The sequence below is a fragment of the Mya arenaria genome, chromosome 10 (genome assembly GCF_026914265.1).
Source record: "Mya arenaria isolate MELC-2E11 chromosome 10, ASM2691426v1".
Taxonomy (NCBI): domain Eukaryota; kingdom Metazoa; phylum Mollusca; class Bivalvia; order Myida; family Myidae; genus Mya; species Mya arenaria.
In genome coordinates, this window is record NC_069131.1 from 46,101,145 (window position 1) to 46,120,059 (window position 18,915).

The following is an 18,915-nucleotide window of genomic DNA, read 5'->3' on the forward strand; positions in this document are numbered from 1 at the left end:
TTTGAGCCAGTGGTATCACTGTGAGTTTGAGCCAAAGGTATCACTGTGAGTTTTAGCCAGTGGTATCACTGAGTTTGAGCCAGTGGTATCACTGTGAGTTTGAGACAGTGGTATCACTGTTAGTTTGAGCCAAAGGTATCACTGTGAGTTTGAGCCAGTGGTATCACTGTGAGTTTGAGACAAAGGTATCACTTTGGGTTTGAGCCAGTGGTATAACTGTGAGTTTGAGCCAAGGTATCACTGTGAGTTTTAGCCAGTGGTATCACTTTGAGTTATAGCCAATGGTATCACTGTGAGTTTGAGCCAGTTGTATCACTGTGAGTTGAGCAAATGGTTTCACTGTGAGTTTGAGCCAGTGGTTTCACTGTGACTTTGAGCCATTGGTATCACTGAGTTTAAGCCGTTGGTATCACTGTGAGTTTGAGCCAGTGGTATCACTGTGAGTTTTAGCCAATGGTATCACTGTGAGTTTGAGCCAGTTTTATCTCTGTGAGTTTGAGCCAGCGGTATCACTGTGAGTTTGAGCCAATGGTATCACTGTGAGTTTGAGCCAGTTGTATCACTGTGAGTTTGAGCCAGTGGTATCACTGTGAGTTTTAGCCAATGGTAACACTGTGAGTTTTAGCCAATGGTATCACTGTGAGTTTGAGCCAGTGGTATCACTGTGAGTTTGAGCCAGCGGTATCACTGTGAGTTTAAGCTAGTGGTATCATTGTGATGTTTGAGCCGTTGGTATCACTGAGTTTGAGCCAATGGTATCACTGTGAGTTTGAGCCAATGGTATCACTGTGAGTTTGAGCTAATGGTATCATTGTGAGTTGGAGCCAGTGGTATCACTGTGAGTTTGAGCCAGTGGTATCACTGTGAGTTGGAGCCAGTGGTATCACTGTGAGTTTGAGCCAATGGTATCACTGTGAGTTTGAGCCAATGGTATCACTGTGAGTTTGAGCCAATGGTATCACTGTGAGTTGGAGCCAGTGGTATCACTGTGAGTTTGAGCCAGTGGTATCACTGTGAGTTTGAGCCAGTGGTATCACTGTGAGTTGGAGCCAGTGGTATCACTGTGAGTTTAAGCCGTTGGTATCACTGTGAGTTGGAGCCAGTTGTATCACTGTGAGTTTAAGCCGTTGGTATCACTGTGAGTTTGAGCCAATGGTAACACTGTGGGTTTGAGCCAGTGGTATAACTGTGAGTTTGAGCCAGTTGTATCACTATGAGTTTGAGCCAGTTGTATCACTGTGAGTTTGAGCCAGTGGTATAACTGTGAGTTTGAGACGTTGGTATCACTGAGTTTGAGCCAGTGGTATCACTGTAAGTTGGAGCCAGTGGTATCACTGTGAGTTTGAGCCAGTGGTATAACTGTGAGTTTGAGCCAGTTGTATCACTGTGAGTTTGAGCCAGTGGTATCACTGTGATATTGAGCCAGTGGTATCACTGTGAGTTTGAGCCAGTGGTATCACTGTGAGTTTGAGCCAGTGGTATCACTGTGAGTTTTAGCCAGTGGTATCACTGTGAGTTTAAGCCGTTGGTATCACTGTGAGTTTGAGCCAGTTGTATCACTGTGAGTTTGAGCCAGTGGTATAACTGTGAGTTTGAGCCAGTGGTATAACTGTGAGTTTGAGCCAGTGGTATCACTGTGAGTTTGAGACAGTGGTATAACTGTGAGTTTTAGCCAATGGTATCGACTGTACTGGGATTATTTCACAAAAATATTCCATTGCAGCTCACCACGAAAGGAAGCAAGAGGAAGACAGAAGAGCAGCAGAGGAGGCCGAGCATTCCCTACAACAACAATTACAGCAGGTCACATCCACAAAGTTTAGCCCTGCGGTCCCTTGGGGTGGTGTCCGGGCAAGGTCACCGAAATTCATGTCTCCAAAACAACAAGGAGCCGTCCACCCGGTGACCTTGTCCAGGGCTGGTCCCGGGGTAAGGCATGAGCCATACAGCATTCAGTCGCCAAGGAGGCAGATGGTGTCCCCAAGCTCAGAGCCCGGGGCTCCCCAAGCTAAGAAAGTGAAATCTGAGCCAGAAGATACAGAGAGTGCTGGCAAGAATAGTTCTCATAATGTGGCAAATGAGGATGAAAACTCCAAGTCAAGTGTGGGTCAAACTGTCAAAAATCATGATAGACTAGGCCTTGGTGCTGAGTTCTCTAACTTTATGTCTGGTGACAAAACTGTACATTGCAATAATTATCAAAGTGACTTCGGTGACGTTGATTCAAATGTGAAAGTAAAACTTGAGCACACCACTGACGCTGATATGGATGAGTTAGAAATCACTGGTGTTGAACCAGGTCACGTTATGGCCCTACCCCCCGACAGCTGGGACCCAAATGTCTCCATGACAACAGATCCAACAGGTGCTTCAGGTTCCCAGGAAGACATGGCATCACAGCAGGGATACAGTAAGTGACCATTTATTATTACAACATTTAGCCATATGAGCACCATATGACAGTCATCGAAATTAGACTTTTGGATGAACAAGCCCAAATTCTTATACTATTGCTTGGCATCAGATTTTTGAACAAGCCCTGCTATATAAAATTCAGAATTTGAGCAAGCCCGGAGGACATTTTACCAGTGCAGGGCTTGCGGGCTTGTGTTAATTTCGACCACTGCATGATATGGTTTATGAAATTTGGCTTGGATCAACATCAGATTGTTTTTTAGATGATATAAATGTTACGAAGAAATCCTGATTTTAATCCATGCTGAAATTCAAATGATCCAATGGCTTCTGTGGTTTCACCATGGACTGCAAGTTAGTAGTTTATGTACCTATGTTGTATGATGTGCCATCGTTGAAGCACTGCAGTTATCAAAATTAAGAAATTGTAGCTAGCCCAGAGTTCCAAGCTATGTAATATTAAAATTAAATGTATGACAGATGGGCTTCAAAGCTAAAGCTTATATTGACCACTTTCACTGCTTTTTATACGCCCGAAGGGTCGTATTATGTTATGGCCTCCATCGTCTGTCCGTCTGTCTGTCTGTCTGTCCGTCCGTTAGCAATTCCGTGTCTGGGCCATAACTTGGTAACTAATAAAGCGATTTTCAAATAACTTTATACAAAGCATCATTACATTAAAAGGATGTGTCGCGCGCGATTTCCAGGTCCATACCTCAAACACTAGAATCACCATGGGGGGGGGGGAACGTTAGCAATTCCATGTCCAGGCCATAACTGGGTTACTACAAAAGCAATTTTCAAATAACTTTATACAAATCATCTCTACATTAAAAGGATTTGTCAAGCATGCTTTCCAGATCCGTGCCTCAAAGGCTAATTTCACTGGGGGGCGTTAGCAATTCCGTTAGCAATTCCGTGTCCAGGCCACAACTTTGTGTTACTACTAATAAGGAATGATTGAGAGGTTCTCCCCTTACTTTACAACAACAATCACTATCTGATCATCCGGAACATTTCAAACTGGCATTTGTTAATGCTCGATCCTTACATCGACACATTGAGGATGTACGAGCTGATAGAAATGTTCTCGCAGCAGATGTGGCTTGTTTTTGTGAAACACGATTTCAAGACAATGATTTCATCAATGATACCTCATTAAACAATTTTGTTCAGTACAGACATGACTATGAGCAGTCCACTAGTAGGTCGCGGCCATCATATGGATTAGCTGTGTATTCAAAAACAAGCTTCACATCTGGTCCATTCAATGAGTCTAAGCAGGCAGAAATCGCAGTGTTCAGTGTTGAAGGTCAGGAAGATGTAACATTTGTTTTCATCTATAAACCACCAAGAATAAGTGCTAAAGCACTCATTGAAATCCTTGCAAACATTCAGACCAGCTACCTGAAAGATTCAAAGGCAGTCATATTTGGAGATTTTAATATTGACTGGTGTGAACAATCACAGAACAAACAAATCCTGAAAACATTCATGAACAAGCACTCGTATTCTCAAATATTAGAATGTCCCACCAATGACTTCAATTCAACAATAGACCGCATCTTCACAAACATGGACGGCTGTAAGGCAGGTGTGTTGGAGACATATTACACAGACCATAGATTGTGCTGGGCTGGCTGGTAATCGGGTAATTTAGGAGATATGTACCAACCATATTTGTATGCTGATTTTATAAAAATATTTCATTTCATTAAATCTGATTCCATATTAGTACATCCTTCATTGCACTACTTACCAGTATGTATGTTGTTTTACAATTATTCTATGTTGTAAAAAAATACTGTTGAACAAAGGTTTTTATTAGCACTGCTAACTTAAGTATCATTAAAGTTTCAATATTGGAAGTTTAAGCCTTTGTTGTAAACACTTCACACCTAGTAAGCAGTATACTAGCATAACCTAAATGTTTATTAAAGACCTCAAGCCGAATCTTCTTCGGGCGTATAATGCTCCGTTTCGCGGTGCTCTTGTTTAGATCATCAGAGCACAAAGTGCTCAAGGTGAGCTATTGTGATCCGTCTTTGTCCGGCGTCCGTCCGTCCGTCCGTCAGTCAGTCAGTCCGTCCGTCAGCAATTGCTTAAAAAACTTCTCCTCTGAAACTACTTAGCCAAATTCAATGAAACTTCACAGGAAGCTTTCTTGGGTGACCATCTACAAAAATACAAGGGGTCACGATTGATCAACAACAACAACAACAAAATGGCCGACTTCCTGTTTTGCTTTAAAAAACATCTCCTCTGAAACTACCGGTCCAAATTCAATGAAACTGTACAGGAAGCTTCCTTGGGTGACCATCTACAAAAATACAACAAGGAGTCATGATTGATCAACAACAACAACAACAGCAACAACATCAAAATGGCTGACTTCTGTTTTGCTTTAAAAAACATCTCCTCTGAAACTACTGCTCAAAATTCACTGAAACTTTGCATCAAGCTTCCTTGGGTGACCCTCTACAAAAATTCAACAAGGGGTCACGATTGATCAACAAAAACAACAACAGCAACAACAACAAAATGGTCAACTTCCTATTTTGCTTTAAAAAAACAACATCTCCTCTAAAACGACCAGTCCAAATTCAATTAAACTTTACAGAAAGCTTCATTGGGTGACCCTCTACAAAAATACACCAAAGGTCATGATTGATCAACAACAACAACATAATGGCCAAAATGTTAAAATCTGATAGTTATGTAAAGTTTACTCTTGAAACAAGGGCAGCAAGTCTTGCTATATGGTCTCCTTTTTTGTTGGAGATTCCACTACTTGTGGATTATCAACATTATTATGCCCCCCTTCGAAGAAAAAGAGCTGTATTGCTTTGCACATTCGGGTTGGTCGGTCCGTTGGTAGACCAAAGCTTGTCCGAGTGATAACTAAACAATTCCAGGACCTATGGTCATCAAACTTGACATGAAGGTTGGGCATGACCAGTAGATGACCCCTATTGATGTAAGGGTTCATAAGGTCAAAGGTCAAGGTCACAGTGACCTTAAATGCTATAAGGTTGTCCAAGTGATAACTTGACAATGCCTGCACCCATGGCCCTTAGACTTGACTTGTAGGTTTGGCCTGATCAGTAGATGACCCTTATTGATTTTAGGGGTCATCGTGTCAAAGGTCAAGATCACAGTGACCTTGAATCGAAGGTCAAGATCAGTGACCTAGAATGCAAACTTGACAATTCCTGGACCTATGGTCATCAAACTTAACATGATTGGGCCTGACCAATAAATGACCCCTATTGATTTTAGCGGTCAAAAGTCAATGTCACAGTGACCTTGAAGGCAAAAAGCTAGTCTGTTTGAACTTGAAAATGCGTGCACTCATGGCCCTCAAACTTGACATTTAGGTTGGGGGTGACAGGTAGATGACCCCTATGAATACCCTTACGGATTTTGTGTTCATAGAGTCAAAGGTCAAGGTCACAACTCATATAGGTCATTAAAATTTACGTCATATTTACTTATTCCTTGCTGCTTAGAGGATATATGTTTTTTCTGCAAATAACAGTCATCATCTGAACATGATTAAAAACTGTACCTACTATCCTTACAGTACTATGCCACAAAGGCATCCAATGTCAATGACAAATCAGCTGTCATTTCGGTCCATGCATAATTTATTCAATTGTCCAAATATTCCTGACAGCATGGCGCTCAGGGGGGCATAATGTTTGACAAACATCCTTTATTATATTATATACCAGATGATAAAATTATGTATGAGTATATATATGTATAATAAAGTACCAGTAAATCTTGTATTTTTTATTTTGATGTACATGTGTCAATTTAAGTGTGTATATAATTCTACATATATATGCTAGTGATTGTATAAGGATTTTAGCTTAAGAGTTATTGAAGGATACTGCACCTTGTCTTTTTTTGGTACCACCCTTCTGCCCTCATGGAAAACAACATTTTGCCTTCACAGAAAAAAGTGCTTTTCATTGTCAATATTTATTTCATTCTGTTTAAAGCTTATAATATAATTATAAATACACACCAACTTTTTGGCAGTTGAAACCTAATTTAACTTCAATTAAACACAATTGCTAACATTTTTATTATGTTCCAAATTCTATTCAGTCTGATACAATGTCCTCCCTTATTAACCTGTTCCTCTTCTCCAGCACCCTGTCCTTTTTAAAACTAAATTGGCTAAAACATTGCTTGTTAACTTAAATTAATGAAATAGAATGTGGTCAGGTCTAGCAGGGGCCATCCTAGGGTCAAATATTAGGGAGAATTTAGAGAGGGATGAGATAACTTCTAAGGGATTTGTGTGTTCGCGAGGCGAATACAAATATCATTGAACATTTGCATGGTCTCAATAATATGATAAAATTATTTTAAATGAAATCAAAACAAAATGACAGGCTGGTTCTGAAGGTGACAGAAGAATTCTGTCACACATTTTTGCGATGTGAATTCTGTCAATAATTATTGTTCTCGATGCAATTTGTAAGCAGTGCTTAAGTGCCATCATAACTGATTTACAATTAAGAAATTGAAATTAAATTCTTATTGAGTGTCTGCGGCGTTTTCTACGAGAAATGTTGCGATCCTAATTCTTCGTCCAACTCATATCCCGCTGAAAACAGACAGACGATAAATTCATTGTTTTGGTTTCTGTTATAGAGGGAAACGAAAAGTAGGGCTGTGTCTATATAGCCGGACAAAAGGCGATCCGATTCGAATCCAGATCTTTGACTTGCGATCCACGAATTGATTCATGATTCACTTGGTTATAAAGCAATACTAATTTTGAAAGTAAATGAATAATTAAAGTATAACAAAAGCTTCATTTTTGTTTAGTTTTCACTTTTTGTCATCCTTTTCATCAAACCCGAAATATTTCCAGATTTTAGAAGAATAGGATGCCGGGTCATTTCTATATAGCGCTGGATTGGATGTTTTTGTTGGCGGGGATGCCATGTTGACATTGAATTGCAGACGAAATTAAATGATAGCTATACATAAGTTTCGCATTTTATTTTATTATTGAGGATCTTCTCTTAAAAATTTCTTTAATGCCCTTTGACTTTTTATGCCCCCGAAGGTGGGCATATTAAAATCGCACCGTCCGTCCTTCCGTCCGCTTGTGTGTCCGGCTCAATAACTCGTGTCCGGGCTGTAACTTTCCCTTGTATGGACAGATTTTAAAATAACTTGCCACATGTGTTCGGCATACCAAGACGACGTGTCGCGTGCAAGACCCGTGTCCCTATTTGTAAGGTCAAGGTCACACTTAGTGTTTATTCACAATGGAATGCTGCATATAAGAACATAGAGTATAGGTTGTCGTGTCCCGACTTTAACTTTCCCTTGTATGGACAGATTTTAAAATAACTTGCCACATGTGTTCGGCATACCAAGACGACGTGTCTCGTGCAAGAACCGTGTCCCTACCTCTTAGGTCAAGGTCACACTTAGGTGTTTATTCACAATGGAATGCTGCATATAAGGACATAGAGTATAGTTTGTTGTGTCCGGGCTGTAACTTTCCCTTGTATGGACAGATTTTAAAATAACTTGCCACATGTGTTCGGCATACCAAGATGACGTGTCGCGTGCAAGAACCGTGTCCCTACCTCTTAGGTCAAGGTCACACTTAGGTGTTTATCACAATGGAATGCTGCATATAAGGACATAGAGTATAGGTTGTTGTGTCCGGATTGTAACTTTCCCTTGTATGGACAGATTTTAAAATAACTTGCCACATGTGTTCGGCATACCAAGACGACGTGTCGCGTGCAAGAACCGTGTCCCTACCTCTTAGGTCAAGGTCACACTTAGTGTTTATTCACAATGGAATGCTGCATATAAGGACATAGAGTATAGGTTGTCGTGTCTGGGCTGTAACTTTCCCTTGTAAGGACAGATTTTAAAATAACTTGCCACATGTGTTTAACATACCAAGACGATGTGTCGCGTGCAAGAACCGTGTCCCTACCTCTAAGGTCAAGGTCACACTTGGGTGTTTATTCACAATGGAGTGCTGCATATAAGGACATAGAGTATAGGTTGTTGTGTCTGGGCTGTAACATTCCCTTGTATGGACAGATTTTAAAATAACTTGCCACATGTGTTCGGCATACCAAGACAACGTGTCTCGTGCAAGAACCGTGTCCCTACCTCTTAGGTCAAGGTCACACTTAGGTGTTTATTCACAATGGAATGCTGCATATAAGGACATAGAGTATAGTTTGTTGTGTCCGGGCTGTAACTTTCCCTTGTATGGACAGATTTTAAAATAACTTGCCACATGTGTTCGGCATACCAAGATGACGTGTCGCGTGCAAGAACCGTGTCCCTACCTCTTAGGTCAAGGTCACACTTAGGTGTTTATCACAATGGAATGCTGCATATAAGGACATAGAGTATAGGTTGTTGTGTCCGGATTGTAACTTTCCCTTGTATGGACAGATTTTAAAATAACTTGCCACATGTGTTCGGCATACCAAGACGACGTGTCGCGTGCAAGAACCGTGTCCCTACCTCTTAGGTCAAGGTCACACTTAGTGTTTATTCACAATGGAATGCTGCATATAAGGACATAGAGTATAGGTTGTCGTGTCTGGGCTGTAACTTTCCCTTGTAAGGACAGATTTTAAAATAACTTGCCACATGTGTTTAACATACCAAGACGATGTGTCGCGTGCAAGAACCGTGTCCCTACCTCTAAGGTCAAGGTCACACTTGGGTGTTTATTCACAATGGAGTGCTGCATATAAGGACATAGAGTATAGGTTGTTGTGTCTGGGCTGTAACATTCCCTTGTATGGACAGATTTTAAAATAACTTGCCACATGTGTTCGGCATACCAAGACAACGTGTCTCGTGCAAAACCCGTGTCCCTACCTCTTAGGTCAAGGTCACACTTAGTGTTTATTCACAGTGGAATGCTGCATATAAGGACATAGAGTATAGGTTGTCATGTTCGGGCTGTTACTTTCTCTTGTAAGGACAGATTTTAAAATAACTTGTCACACATGTGTTCGACATACCATGACGACGTGTTACGTGCAAGACACGTGTCCCTACCTCTAAGGTAAAGGTCACACTTAGGTGTTTATTCACAATGGAATGATGCATATAGAACATAGAGTATAGGTTGTCGTGTCCGGACTTTAACTTTCCCTTGTATGGACAGATTTTAAAATAACTTGCCACATGTGTTCGGCATACCAAGACGACGTGTCGCGTGCAAGACCCGTGTCCCTATTTGTAAGGTCAAGGTCACACTTAGTGTTTATTCACAATGGAATGATGTATATAGAACATAGAGTATAGGTTGTCGTGTCCGGACTTTAACTTTCCCTTGTATGGACAGATTTTAAAATAACTTGCCACATGTGTTCGGCATACCAAGACGACATGTCGCGTGCAAGAACCGTGTCCCTACCTCTTAGGTCAAGGTCACACTTAGGTGTTTATTCACAATGGAATGCTGCATATAAGGACATAGAGTATAGGTTGTTGTGTCCGGACTGTAACTTTCCCTTGTATGGACAGATTTTAAAATAACTTGCCACATGTGTTCGGCATACCAAGACGACGTGTCGCGTGCAAGAACCGTGTCCCTACCTCTTAGGTCAAGGTCACACTTAGTGTTTATTCACAATGGAATGCTGCATATAATGACATAGAGTATAGATTATTGTGTCTGGGCTGTAACTTTCCCTTGTATGGACAGATTTTAAAATAACTTGCCACATGTGTTCGGCATACCAAGACGACGTGTCGCGTGCAAGAACCGTGTCCCTATTTCTGAGGTCAAGGTCACACTTAGTGTTTATTCACAATGGAATGCTGCATATAATGTCATAGAGTATAGGTTGTCGTGTCTGGGCTGTAACTTACCCTTGTATGGATAGAATTTAAAATAACTTGCCACATGTGTTCAACATACCATGACGACTTGTTGCGTGCAAGAACCGTGTCCCTACCTCTAAGGTCAAGGTCATACTTGGGTGTTTATTCACAATGGAGTGCTGCATATAAGGATGCAGAGTATTGGTTGTTATGTCCGGGCTGTAACTTTTCTTGTATGGACAGATTTGAAAATAACTTGCCACATGTGTTCGACATAACAAGACGATGTGTCACGTGCAAGACCCAAGTCCCTACCTCTAAGGTGAAAGATACACTTAGTGTTTATTCACAATGGAATGCTGAATATAAGGACATAAGAATGTAGGTTGTAGTAGTATGGGTGGTATTTTTTTATGTTCTGAGGCAATTTAAAATAACTTGCCATATGTATTTGTTTGATCTTTAACTTTTCACGTACTGACCTTGTTCATAGGTCAATGTCACATTCGGAGGTATTCGTCACATACTGTGACAGCTCTTGTTATTTCTTATTTACATATTTGTATGTTTTTTTAAAACATTATATTCCCTTAAAACCTTGACAAGAAGCATTCTCCATTCGAACACCGCACACTGAATTAACTTCCGGTTGTGTCAGTGTAATGTATTTTGGACATTTCGGATAACCAGTGCATTATATTTCATTTTAGACAACACAATATTTGCTGGAATTGAATTTAATCATTTTGATTTATTCTTTTATTAAATTTTGCACTTGAATTGCGATCCAGCGATCTCAGCACTGGCGAGTATTTGTGTAGAATATTTTGCTTGGACTCGCGATTACTCGGGTACTCAGGTACTCGTTACAGCCCTAACGAAAAGTGGGACTAACACTATGAGTGTACTGTACATAACTCAGGCTTTCTGCTCGTGATCACCATTGTTCAATGTTGCCATTTGCGACAAAAGGCGACAATGAATTTTTCATAATGTTTTCTTAAGATAATATAAACGGCGCACAAAGAGGTCTTTATGATGTTGATTCACACTCTGCAGTTAATCAAGCGTTCTAACAATGACATTCTTTAATGATAATGGCTCTTAGTAGTGTTTACATGAGAAAAAGTTGGCAATGTCAACTTCTCTTTGATGTAATAAAACAGTCAATTAAGTCCATTAACACAGTCCGAAGTTATCGCCAACATGGATGTCCCCTGGTCTAGGAGTATAACTGATTAGTGCTGTATTATAAAGTATTCCAACAGTGGTTGAAATATTAGCAAAAGGCTGCAAGTCCTGCACATGTAAAATGCTTTCTGGACTTGCTTAAATTCTGGATTTTCTTTGGTAAGACTTGTTGACAATTTTGAAGCACTAAACCCTTCCCAAAAATTAGCCTTCCCTAAATTTGCATTGAACTGGACGTGGAAATAGCGTGGTTGTTCATGCAGTATTGGAATGTGGCATGTGTTGAAAAATGATGAAAACTATGATGTAATGAATATCATTTCGACCCAGCTGTTGGAGTATTTGAACTTTTTTCGTCATTTATCCATCAAATGCCTGGCAAATCTTTCACCAAATACTACACAATGTGCACCATCATAGTTCATCAAATGCCAACTCTTACAAAGATTTTACATCATGATGCCATGGAAAACTTTGTGGCAAATTTAGGGAAAGGTTAATGTAAGAGTTTTGGCAAGTACATCCAAAAGTCTTTATTTTGATGACTGTTCCAATACCTTGACCTATTTCTTCGAAAAAAAAGAAGCTGAAAATGCATTGAAAGCCCAGAAATGTATATGCTTTTAATGTTTCCGTGTTTGTTGGTTCTTCAAGTGGTTTTCAGGAAGACTTTTGCTCTCTATATTGTCATGGCTTGGTTCAAAGTCCATGTTTTCACTATCGTCTTCCTCAGGTAAAATTACTGGCAGCAGAGGCACAAAGTGATTTGGGACCCAGTGCTCTTGTCTCATGTCTTCTCTATTTGATGTCCACATTATGTATACAGGTCGAGGAATCACGTGACTTAAACGGGGTTCTCACATGTGTCACCACGGTTCAAAACCGATGTAAACAAGCAAGAAAGTGACAGTTATTTCTAAATAACCTTTTTGAGAGAAAAGATGGGAAAATATTTCTTAGCCTATAAAAGACTATACTATTTTCTTCTTCTACAAGTGTGAAATATTTTGGATTTGCTTGTATTTTAACGATGGAATCCTTGGCCAAAATTTCGAATCGACAGGATTTTGTAGAACGATGCAACGCTGTGTGCGCCGTGAGTCTTTGTTTGTATACAATTCTTAGTAATTAGTAATATTTAAGAACTCAAACATGTGTTAAAATTTTACTCATTTCATTCATTAAACGAATTGTTTGTAAAATTTATTTTAGTTCATTTAATGAATATCGATATTTTAAGAGAGGCTGTTGTTAACGTGAATTTTATATTTGCTGTTGTTAATGTGAATTCTTCTCATAACATGATTCAAAACGTCGCATTCATAATGTAAAAATTCAACCCTTTTAAGTTATGGATGTAATGGATGCAATAACATTTTCTTTGATATATGTTTGCGTATTACATAAGTAAAGACATGTTGTTGTTTATATAAATATAATCACATACCACTGTTGTTTGACATTACTAATTATAGAAATTGTAAATGTGATTTATTAGTTGTAAAAGATTTCACAATGTGATGATATTAAAGCAACTGTGCACCAGATGATCAAATTGCAAGAAAAAAAGAAAATTGTCGAAAACTGACATAAAATTGGAATTAATGTGTACAATGCATTGAAACTTACTAACTGAAATACCACATTGTTTACAATTTATTTAAGTTTAGCAATTATTTCGTATTTTTCCATTAAAAAAAGATTACTGGGTATATCTACCTAGTAGATTTCATTCCTTATGCGTGATTAGCTAGTCGATGTTATCACGTGATATTACCAAGTTAGGTTTATAGCTTAAATATACCACTCGATTGAAGTAAGCCTTCGTAGCACAGTGGATAGTTTGCAATTTTTGCACTAGTTTGCACTAGTTTGCAATTTTGGCTACACGGGTTCGAACCCGGACTCCTGCACATTTTTTTTTTTCATTTTGGTACTTCGTTTACTATTATGATATCAAAGCGTAACACATTCTATTAAATAATTGTCCTGAGATTCGTTACAGAATAAAACTTTTTTGGTGCCAATCTGGTGTACAGTCCCTTTAAATATGTTAAAGCTGTTTTAAGAAAATTGTATAGATATTAAGAAAGATTGCCAAATTGTTAGTCATAGGCAAAAGGTATTATAGATATATTACAATCACTAGAATTTTTAATTATGATGCATGGTTATTTCAAAGTGTTGGTGATTTTAATATATATTTAAAGTGAACTGAAACAGAGACTAAAATGTATATATATGTACAAAAATGATTTGCTGAATTTATTAATTCAGCTACAGCCAAAACGTTTGTTTTGTTCACTGACTGTAAGTTACAACCACTTTTATGTGCTGTTAATAAAGTTAAATTTAGGAAAGCATTGACGAGACATAGACTTTCGTCACACAGGTAAGAAATTGAGGTCGGTAGATGGCACAAACCCAAACCTATATCTGAATTTGAAAGGAAATGCAAGTTTGCCATAAAATAGTAGATGAGTTTCATTTCTTGTTTGAATGTACTTTATTTAGTTGTTGAAGAAGACAATACAATACATACATAAAAAACTATTTAAATAGACCAAATATAAGCAAATCTGTTGAACTTTTACAAATACCAATAAAACTATTCAAAGGAAATTAGCAATGTTTATCCACAAAACTTTTTAATTTAGAGTCCCTGTTGTACTTATAATGATGTTAGATAACTCATTTAAATGATTTTTGTAACCACTGTCACCTCACTATGGTTATATTATATTGTATGTGTACTGTCTATGTTTAATTTGTGTTTCAAAAGTACCTTGTTAGTAAAGATAAGTATACGTGTAATAATGTATATCGTGACCTACGATCGATTGATAGAAATGCATTTAATTATATATATTATGAATTCCATTGGTGTATGTTCATGGGCCTAAGGCCTTTATGCATTTGAATAAACTATGAAACTTTATTATCACAACTTGAGGCTTGTGAATCCACTTAAGGTCTCTGGTTGGTGATATTTTCTTCTATGACGTTAAAGCTATCAATTTCTCTCTCTCCCTCTTTCTCCCCCCTCCCCAGATAAGTAGATTAAAATATTTGGCCACGCTGGGCATCCTCATAGCTACAGAACTTTTTGATGAAATATACAAAAGAGTGTTTTCTACAACAATTTTCCCACAAATTTAAAATTTTAGATATGCAAGAGGAAATATCAATCAAGTGTTTCCAGTAAGGATCGAAAAATCCGATGCTCGGGCACGCGCGAGCCCTCGGGTCGGATTATTCTATCCGTACCGGAAACACATGATAGATACTTATACTCTTCTATTGTCATCACATACCTGCTTCCTTTGTTGAAGACCGTCGTCTGCAACACAATGGAAACATTGTCATATGGCATTATTTGAAAAGTGATAACTTTTTAACCTTGTTTCCGCATAACGTGCTATGCTCGGGTTGGGGATTAACCTTTTTACACGAAAGGCCTTGCCAGATACAAACTATCATCTTACGAGGGAAGGTCATATTCATGGTAGTCAATTTCATTGTCAGTGCTTCTTATTATTTCCTGATTTCTAATGGATAAAGATATTTTGACCATTTTCAAAGCATGGAAATTAACTGGAGCGTGGGCAGTTTTATGATTAACCTTTAGGAATGGCGATTTTGTTATTTAATTGTTATTGCTATTTGTCGTTTATTGGTTGTTGAATTTCTTTAATTTTGGAACGTACATGAGACGGGTTTGGCTGAAGTGAATTTTGCCTTCCATTTTAGTGTATCTATTAATTCATCCATTTAATTTATCCATATTTGTAGACATTTGGTGAAACTGCAGAGGGATACTGAATATTTGGAAGTTTCAAATCGATCAAATTGGTGTAAATTCATACCATGAAGAAGAGCTTTAGGTTGTATAAATTCTCATCACAAATGAGAGGGCAATACAAACCATAAAATAGAATAAACTGAGCATGTTATGATAAGTTTGTTAAGGATACCGACTTAACATAGTCAGCTTTATTGAGATGAGAAGAAGTTTACGTTAACGACAGCACATATCACTATCACGTTTACAACAGCACTTCATGAAAATTCGATATTTATTGAAAAAACTAAAATAACATTTAACGAACAATTCGTTTTATGAGAGTAATGAGAAAAACTAACTTTTTAAACGCATGTCTGATATTTTAACTATTACAAATGACTAAGAAATATGTACAAAACAAAGAATCACGGCGCACACAGCGTAGCATCGTTCTACAAAATCACGTTGATTCGAAATTTTGGCTAAGGATTCCATCGTTAAAATACAGGTAAATCCAAAATATTTCAAAATATTTCACACTCGTAGAAGCAGAAAATAGCATAGTCTTTTATAGGCTAAGAAATATTTTCCCATCTTTTCTCTCAAAAAAGTTTTTTAGAAATAACTGCCACTTTCTTGCTTGTTTACATCAGTTTTGAACCATGGTGACACATGTGAGAACCCCGTTTAAGTCACGTGATTCCTCACCCTGGTATACTGGATTTTCACTTGTTCCTGATAATGGGAATATAAGTCTGTTGAGTTCTTTTCTAATATTCTTGTTACCTAGATTTGGGTAAACTGAGTAAATTGGAGTGTTCAAGATCGTTGCTAGAGCATGAAACTGCCATATTCCCATGAAAGTGTTCTTTTCAGTTATTGATAATACTTCTTTCCTATAAAGGCTATGGATGGTTTTATAGTTCAACTTTGTTCCCAGAATATATTCTTCCGAGTACTGTGCATACTGTTTTGGAAAATCTGAATTCTTACACTCGTTTTCTGTTCCTTCACTTAAGTAAGTATTGTCCAAATACTTTGCTTCATTTCTTACAAGTTCAGCTATTATTCTCACTCGAATTCCTTTTTCACTCCAAAGGCCAGTACACTACCACACGATGGGAGACAATTTCCATCTGCATGAACAATGCATGGGCAAAGCTCATGCTGTGACTATATGTCGTTTGGCATGAAGTCTACAGCATTGAAGTCGGCCTCTAAATCAGAACTTGAGCACATTGTTACACAATGTGGAATAATGTTGTAAGTATCATAGTCTATATTCTGACACTTCCTTTTAAGTGTTGTGTAGCTTGGACAATCTCTCAGCTCTTTCAAAATTGAATCGAAATAACTGCTTCGTTCGTTCGTTAAGTCTACACAGTTCGTTTCTCTTTTATTTACTCCTTTGTTTTGTGCGGCTTGTTCGGAAGGTTTGATTGGTGTATTACTTGCTCGACTCTGCGTTTCTTGCTTTTTCTTTTCTCGTATTGCTTTGACTGACTTTTTGCTTCTTTGTTTCTTTTTTGTCATCGCTGCATTGCGTTCTTTTGTTTTGACCCTTTCCACTAAGTAAGTCAAATGGCTTAAGATTTTCAAAACATCTATCACATTTCTCTTGTACACACTCGCAACTAAGGTTACGGTGTAAAATTTTACCAGGTGACTGGACAATAACCTGATGTATTTTAAAAGTTCCAGGTACTGCGTGTAGTTCTGTGCAGGGTTCTCAATAAGAATTGTTGTAAGAGGCTTTCAAATACTTTGAAGAGGCCCAAACATCCTATTTTGACCATGATAGGGCTAGTTATTTTTGAAGACAATATAACACAATTTTGATTTAAAATGAATTGCTTTATTGAAAAAAAAAGAATCCATTTTTTTTTGTTAAATATTAAAAATGTAAATTTTGGACAACTTTAGACCTTTCCTCCACACAAGCGCCTTTTAGAGCAAATGTCGTAAAGCACCACTGTTAAAAAAGGTTGTTTTATTTCCGTTTATCTAGATCTAATCATTGTTGATACTTCTTGACTTACAAGTAAATAAATATATTGAAATTTAACGAACCTGACTTAAAAAACTTCGTCATAAATTGCTGACCGTCATCTTTCGTTTTTTTCCTCTTTTTTGCCTCCATTTTGTTTCGGAATCATCGGAATGCCGAGCGAGATAAAATGCACGCGCTAAGTTAATATAAACAATAGGTATCGCAGACACAACACCACATGATTTGTTAATCATGGTAAGTTAATTAATACTGACCACTTTCGATTATCATGTGAAACGTAACAAGAGATCCTTTTCGACGTGCCGGTAAACATTGGAATGTTACTGTACACAAAGAGTTTTTATGTCGTTAATTTGTACAATAGATAAAACATATTTTCTTTTTTTTTACCACTGGCTGTTCACGGCAATGTACAAACAAACTTTTTTCGATTTTTAACCTCGCCATCTTTTTTTGCGACGTAGGGGCTCAAATAGCAATTCTGGAAATTCTGATAATATCTATAATAAGCCGACCAATGAGAATTAACGGCTCGGTGCGTGTGCAGTTCAAAGAGGTTAGATGCGCAGGTCACATGCGCAGTTCACATAATTTAGATTTCCGGTTTCCGGCAGAATGTTTACAAAATTTCTTCGATGTCATTTTTAAGAATTCGCCGATTTGAACCAGCCCAAATCCATTTTGAAGCGGCCTTTTAAGCCGTTGGCTGGTTCCTATTGAGAACCCTGTCTGTGTGAAGTAGTTTGTTCTTTTCTTCCAATATTTCCTTTTCTGTGACAAGGCTTATATCAATTTTACTGCTCTGCAATTTTTGTACAAAAACTAATGCATTTGGTATATCCTCTCCATACATAACTTTACACTCAGCTGTATGTTTCACTGAGCCACCGATAGCATCGGGGACTCCCTTTCCGTGGCCTGTTTCAAAGAAGGACCACTTTGCCGAATCAAAACCCAACTTTGACGCTTCCGTTGACAATAGATAAAAGTTACTTTTTTGTTGGTATTGGGTTACAGGTCCGCACTAAAAAATTCTACATGCTTAACATTTGGATGATCCCTTCTTAACTTTTTCAGTGTTGTTTTCATATGAGCCCAATTATCGCTCCTGCACCATGGTCTAATGAGTCGGATACAGTGCAAAATTTTCTGCATTGTCCTTTATGTATTTTACACCTGTGTGGAGCGTATATTGTTTCTTCGAGGCACCGAAGTGCATACCTTGTACTTCGTCTCTCATCTTGCATACATAATTTTCCGAGAAGTCTATGTGTAATATGCGTTCTGTATCGTTCATCTGTTCTCGTCTGTGTCGGAAATATCTGTACTGTGAGCGACAATTAAACATATGTATCTTGAACCTATCAAGTGATTCACAGAGTTTGTCAACCAATACACTGGCTTTGTCATTTTCAGTCGCTTTCACGGTGAAGGATATTACTTTTTCTTTCATATCTTTTCCGTCTTTCAATAGTCTTTTCTCCTTTTTTGTTTGCAACTGTGACCAAAATACAGTTTTGTCTAGTGCCTTATCATCAATGTTGACCTTTCTGTCTTTACAAGCATCACACAGACCGTACATACATTCATATTTGCATTCATCACATTCAGTTTCTTTCACAACATCATCCACCTTATTTGAAGATAAAATGTCAGCTTTATGTAACGC

General features: G+C 38.1%; 1 protein-coding gene across 11 annotated transcripts in view; it reads left to right on the forward strand.

The window, feature by feature from the left end:
- LOC128205973 (zinc finger protein GLI4-like) overlaps positions 1 to 18,915 on the forward strand; it is a 138,605-nt gene that overhangs the window by 26,357 nt on the left and 93,333 nt on the right. For all 11 annotated transcript variants that reach the window (XR_008256357.1, XR_008256358.1, XR_008256356.1 and 8 more), the window contains exon 4: positions 1,724 to 2,410. Coding sequence is in view for 8 of the 11 variants with exons in the window: in XM_052908072.1 (XP_052764032.1) it covers positions 1,724 to 2,410 (687 nt within the window). In the remaining 3 variants the exon portion in view is untranslated. The remainder of the gene's footprint in view (positions 1 to 1,723; positions 2,411 to 18,915) is intronic.